This window comes from Aulonocara stuartgranti, assembly GCF_965226115.1.
Source record: "Aulonocara stuartgranti genome assembly, chromosome: 5".
Lineage (NCBI taxonomy): Eukaryota > Metazoa > Chordata > Actinopteri > Cichliformes > Cichlidae > Aulonocara > Aulonocara stuartgranti.
In genome coordinates, this window is record NC_138943.1 from 6,684,556 (window position 1) to 6,690,637 (window position 6,082).

At 40.2% G+C, this 6,082-nt stretch overlaps 1 protein-coding gene across 1 annotated transcript; it reads left to right on the plus strand.

Annotated features, from left to right (window-relative positions):
- Window positions 1–823: 823 nt before the first annotated feature.
- Window positions 824–5,383, plus strand: LOC309706562 (glycerol-3-phosphate dehydrogenase [NAD(+)], cytoplasmic-like). The gene is made up of 8 exons (XM_082533217.1): window positions 824–1,199; window positions 2,846–3,023; window positions 3,146–3,286; window positions 3,392–3,530; window positions 3,612–3,724; window positions 4,020–4,256; window positions 4,347–4,453; window positions 4,814–5,383. The coding sequence occupies exons 1-8, from the start codon at window positions 1,153–1,155 to the stop codon at window positions 4,908–4,910; spliced, it is 1,059 nt and encodes a 352-aa protein (XP_082389343.1). The 5' UTR covers window positions 824–1,152; the 3' UTR covers window positions 4,911–5,383.
- Window positions 5,384–6,082: the final 699 nt, after the last annotated feature.

Sequence of the window (6,082 nt, forward strand, 5' to 3'; positions counted from 1 at the left end):
AAGTTTATCATCATGCAAAACCAAACCAGTAAATATTCCACAAAGTCTCCCTGTGGTCTCTGAAAGAAACGCGTCACTGAGTCAGTGCGTGCCTTTGTGGCATGTAGTGCATTAATATTGTTAATACTGATGCATAGAGAGGATTTAGCTTGCAGCTGGTGGAAGCTGAGCTGTATTCAACAAATGTACACTTGGGTAGTTTAATGATTTCTCTGCCAGGGCTTACACCCCTCTCTAGGGCTATTTAAGAAAACAGTCTAAAGGGGTCCTGAGATGATTAATGGTCCTCAAACAGAAAACATCCCACCCCCTTTGTTTTGCATTAATTCTTTTTTTCTTAATTTAGTCTTAGAGTCATAGGGTGGCTCCTGATTCGGCTCCATACAAACTAAATTAACTAAACTCAAGCTGCTTCTTCTTTTTTTTTGTAGAAAGTCTATCCCAGAGTGCACAGAAATACTTGAGTAGCATAAATGTGATTAGCTTCTTCACCGACGTTTGAGTTTTGATTTTTAAATGGATTACAGAAGTTTGCTGATTGTGTCAGTCGATGTAATCAGCAGCTTTGATTGTCTGGAGCAGCGGTCTCCAACCTTTTTTGCGCCACGGACCGGTTTATGTCCGACAATATTTTCACGGACCGGCCTTTAAGGTGTCGCGGATAAATACAACAAAATAAAACTAGTACCGGTACCGAAAAAAAGAAGATTTATTCATAACGCACGTGAAAACCAAGGAAAGCCGAGTAAACGATAAAACCGATAAAAACCCTGAAAACTATACATTTCACACCTGAGCCTCAACTCTCGCGGCCCGGTACCGGTCCGAGGCCCGGGGTTTGGGGACCGCTGGTCTGGAGCCCAATCGGTTTAAAATGCGCAGATTCTATTGATTGAATCGTGTAAATTGATTAGGTAAAATTCCTTGTATGCTTAAGTTTGTGAGTGCCTGCTTTCAATTGGGGAAAAAAAAACCCGTCCGACTATCCTGTTGCGCGGTGTGGAAAAGTTTGTTCCTGTGAGGCAACAGAGCAGACCAACCATCAGGAGAGGGTGTGCTTGCGCCTCAGCTGTGTGTCCGGTATAAATACAGTGCGCCCCGGCTTCAGTGTGTCTTCGCAGCAGCTGCAGCTTAGAGTTGAAAATCAAGTACATGATGGCAACACAGAAGAAGGTCTGTGTGATTGGCTCTGGTAACTGGTGAGTAAAGGACTTTAGATCACGTTGTGCACCTTAGGAATCCTTTCAGTTTAGAGTTAAGTGGGGTGGAGGTCTGTTGATGGTGCGCATAAATAAGTAAATTCCAATCAACATATCGGTATTTTTATTTTTGGGGGTTTGTAAGATTACACCCACAGTGGGACCTTTTGTGAAGGCGGTCTAAAGTTGGTAAACTTGGAGGCCAGGAGGCAACTTTAGCCTCTGAGAGTGGATAAATGATTCATAATTTCCTGCTGTTTTGCAGGACTGGAGAGTGGATTCTTTTTTTCTTTGAATATGATGACCTTTGATATCCTGAGAAAATCTTTACTGAAGATTCCCTTTTCATTATTCTGCAACATTAGTGCTGAGTCAGCACTGATGGGGCATTGCTGTCTCTCAGCCAGTGTGGCATTTTAGTGGTGGAAGCAGTATGTAGTCAATTCAAGTCAACTTTATTTGTCAATTCTGCCACATGTACAGGACATACAGAGAATAGAAATTTCGTTACTCTCAAACCCTAGTGATTAAAAAATGCAAATAAAATAATTAAAAAGTAAAAATTTAAATAAATACAATACAATTTTACGTATAACAAAAAAAAAAAAGCTATGCAATATACAATATACAATATTCAAGTAAGGAGGCATAGTAGTGCAAATAGGCAAATAGTGCAAATGGAGATTTAATACTGTAATACTATATTACGATTAAACTTGTTGGCTGCTTTTATAGGTTTGTATCAAAGTTTTTACAAAATGCAGCAGAATGGACCCCGACTGTTTCTATACATACTTGTTATTAGTGATGCATTAACTGGTTACCTATATTTTAAAGGCAAAGCTGTTAGATGGGAAGCATTTCAGCTTTGCCCTAAACCTAAATAATACCTAAATATTAATGTAAAATGAATGTGGTCAAAAAAATACACAACCTCTGAGCTCTAAGGTGCAGTGCAGGAAAGGTGCTGTGTTTTAGTGAAGTACCTAAGTATGGCCCTGACCAGTATCTCATAGTAGCCTAAAAGGTCAACTGTGACATCTGAAATATGATCATTAAAGGGAGTTCTCCTAGCTCTTAACTTCAGTTATGCTGAGCTTATATATAAAATGAAATTGAATTAGGTCCTTCTAATGTTGTTTGTTTTTTGTTGTTGTTGTTTTGTTTATTTTTTAAAATATATATTTCACCTGGATTTTTTCTAGCCTAGAAGAGCATTTTAAAGCTATTTAAAACACATACATTCACCTTTTATACACTAATAGAGGTCCATCTGCCAGTGAGAGAGGGTTTCTTTATGTCTTTAAGTGACTGACAATATTAAGTTTGCCACTGAGATTTTACTGTAATTCCTAAAAACTGATCTTTGTGTAGGTGGTTTCAGTGTTTAAGCTCCCAGATATAAGCAACAGTTGACCTAAGAAGATCTGAACATCTTGAAATCAAAGAAGTATTTGCTAAACCAAATAGTCAATAACCTTTTGTTCAACCTTTTCTCCTTCAATCACTCTGGGAGCACAGAAATCTGTTTACATTTGTTTTTTACATTTCACATAAGAAAACTGAGAACAGTTTTTTGCAACTGGTACATTCATCCAGCCAGATTTGTGGCAGCAGAATGATTTCCTGTGTCACCATGTCCACAGGGGCTCTGCCATTGCCAAGATTGTGGGAGCCAATGCAGCCAAGTATGACAAGTTTGACACCACAGTGAACATGTGGGTGTTTGAGGAGACGGTGAACGGTCGCAAGCTCACAGAAATCATCAACACAGACCATGAAAATGTGAAATATCTGCCCGGTCACAAGTTGCCTCCCAATGTGGTGAGTCTGACAGCACTCTTTCTCCCTCTAGGACTGTTTATTGAGTCCAGAAGATGGCATATACACCATGTTTTATCCCTTTGCTGATCCCAGGTCTTACTCTGACTTCTCTCTTTCATTAGCTGGCTGTTCCAGACTTGGCTGAGTCTGTGAAAGGAGCTGACATCCTGATCTTCGTGGTCCCTCACCAGTTTATTGTGCGAGTGTGTGACACCATCAAAGATCACATAAAAAAGGATGCGATAGGAATGTCTCTTATCAAGGTAACATCATCCTAAGATTTTTTTTTTTTCAAAACACAGTGCGTTAAAGCCTGAGAAATATTTTACAAATAAGTGAGGGGATTTTAACATAACTGGTTACCTTAGGGTGTCGATGCCAGTCCAGAAGGTCTGAAGCTGATCTCAGAGGTTATCCGAGGGAAACTGGGCATCACAATGACAGTCCTCATGGGTGCAAACATTGCCAATGAGGTCGCTGATGAGAAGTTCTGTGAAACAACCATTGGTATGGAGTTTATTTCTTTGATAAATAATATTATTAAACGTAATATGGGAACAGATTGAGATTATTTGTGTGTAATTTCAGGGTGCAAGGACAAAGAACATGGGTTGTTGCTGAAGGAGCTGATGCATACCACCAACTTCCGCGTGACTGTGGTGGAGGAGTCTGATGTTGTTGAGATCTGTGGCGCACTCAAGGTGTTTCATCCTCACCAAGCTAAATGTTTAAACATATCTATCTATCTATCTATCTATCTATCTATCTATCTATCTATCTATCTATCTATCTATCTATCTATCTATCTATCTAGATAGATAGATAGATAGATAGATGCACTGTGCATATGCATCCAAAGCAGCAGAGCTAAATCTAAATGAATCTGTGTATTTACTGTATAGAAAAGACAGTGTTTGTTAAAAAAGTCCACTTCCATCTATATCTACACAGTAAAGATTCTTCACATTCATATATATAACTTCATCATCACTGCAGAACATCGTGGCAGTAGGAGCAGGCTTCTGTGATGGCCTGGGATTTGGAGACAACACCAAGGCAGCAGTGATTCGTCTCGGCCTGATGGAGATGATCTCCTTTGCCAAGGTTTTCTGCACTAACTGCCCCGTCTCACCTGCCACCTTCCTGGAGAGCTGTGGCATCGCCGACCTCATCACAACCTGCTATGGTGGACGCAACCGAAAGATTGGAGAGGCATTTGCCAAAACGGGCAAAGTACGAAACAGCTCGTGTCTCTCCCATGTCAGTCTTCCTCTCTTGTTATTAAAATGATAATAATGTGGCGCTCGTTGTCTCTCCTTGTAGACCATCGAGCAGTTGGAGAACGAGCTGCTGAATGGTCAGAAGCTTCAGGGCCCAGCAACAGCAACTGAGGTCCACCAGGTCTTGAAACAGAAAAACATGGTGGAGAAGTAAGTCTCTCTTGTGTTTTATTATTATCAGTATTGTATTTTACCTTTTTGCAATGAGTGATACTTACCTGTTTGGCATATGTTTGAGTTGGATACTCAAGAAGAAAGTGGTGCCATACAAACAAGTACACAGTGAAGTTGCTGGCACCAGCTTTTAGATTAATGAATATAAATGGCTCTTTCCAAAAATAAGCAAATTCACATGTCAGCACCTCTGAAGCTCACTAATGAGCTTGTTTGTTTAAAGTTACTGCTTCATATTTACTCTAGACACGAGATTGATATCAGTCTTTTCATCTAACTCTGGCAAGAATGTGAATGTGGAACTATTTCCTTAATAATCTCCATTTGCCCTTGCAGGTTTCCTCTTTTCACTGCCGTTTATCAGATCTGCTTCAATGGCCACCCAGTCTCAGAGTTCATCAAGTGCTTGCAAAACCACCCGGAGCACATTTGAGGGACTGATGACGGGATAGAAGTTTGGACAAACTTTCACACTACAATTACACTATCACCAAGGACATTAAAGGGGGACAGGTAGTCCTGACTCATGTTTTAGTCTCAAACAGAGAATAGAAAAAGTGGAGCAGACTTGCCTTCCACCTGCCTGAGCCACATGTGTTGACCTGCTGTTGTTACTGACAGAGGCATGCATTTGGTTTCCATGTCTGTCTTTACCGATTGCCGCACAAATCTTTTAAGTCTTAAAAGTTTTGAGAATTTGAATTGTTCTCCTTTACGACACACAAACCATGACCTGACTGTTATGAAATGTTACATAATACCTTGTGTAAAAGTGCCCTTGTTTTGTGAAGCACTGAAGGGGGAAAAAAACATAACCTGTCCCACTGTTTCATCATGTGGGCTTCCTAAAATATAACTGCTTACAATACAAAATCTATTTTGAAATAAAATATTGATCTTGTTTTATTTTTGTGCCTATTTATGTTTTCTTTTGAACGTGGTGGTGCATGCCTGCAGGACACACGCATACACTCAGGAAGTGCCCCACTGTAATCTGACCTGAGCTCAGTCTGGCTGCCACTCTAAACTCTTCACCTTTACCATTTCCTAGCACGTCTGCCTCAACCTTTCTCCAAGGCCACGTCCTGGTTTCAGCCACAGCCCCCATATGTGATAGCTCCATTGTTCCAAATAGATTCCTGAATTTTCTGTAATTTATTCAGTGCAGTCATTAATGCCCTTGTTATTTCCCCCACTTAATTAAGTCGCAAATATCCCTGGAGGTGCAACAAAGCCATATGTCCATCTCCATATGCCAATATATCCCATCAATTTTCAGTCCCTGTTAGTCAGTGGCAGCCTGTTTGCTCTGGCCTTGAAATGAAAATCTGCATACTTCTGTTTTCTAATTAAACACACAGAAGCAACAGTCCTATCCATACAAGCCTTTTGATCACAGAAATATGTTTGGTTTTAAATGTTTTTCAGCTGTGTCGCTCATTTATGTGAGTGGACTGTAAAGTTACATCATGAGGCACTTCTTTAAAACTGGACTCCCTAGCTGAAATCCCTTGCATAGTTATTGAGTCAACTGGCCTGTGAGATATCTAATAATAACTCTCTCCAAAGGAGCAAATGGTCATCTATAATTAGACGGGGCTACAG

Bases quoted from the DNA above. Each gene is read 5' to 3' on its own strand.
- LOC309706562 (XM_082533217.1), top strand. From the start codon at position 1,153: ATGATGGCAACACAGAAGAAGGTCTGTGTGATTGGCTCTGGTAACTG. The intron at 1,200-2,845 runs GTGAGTAAAGGA...CCATGTCCACAG, and splicing joins GTGATTGGCTCTGGTAACTG to GGGCTCTGCCATTGCCAAGA. The intron at 3,024-3,145 runs GTGAGTCTGACA...CTCTTTCATTAG, and splicing joins ACAAGTTGCCTCCCAATGTG to CTGGCTGTTCCAGACTTGGC.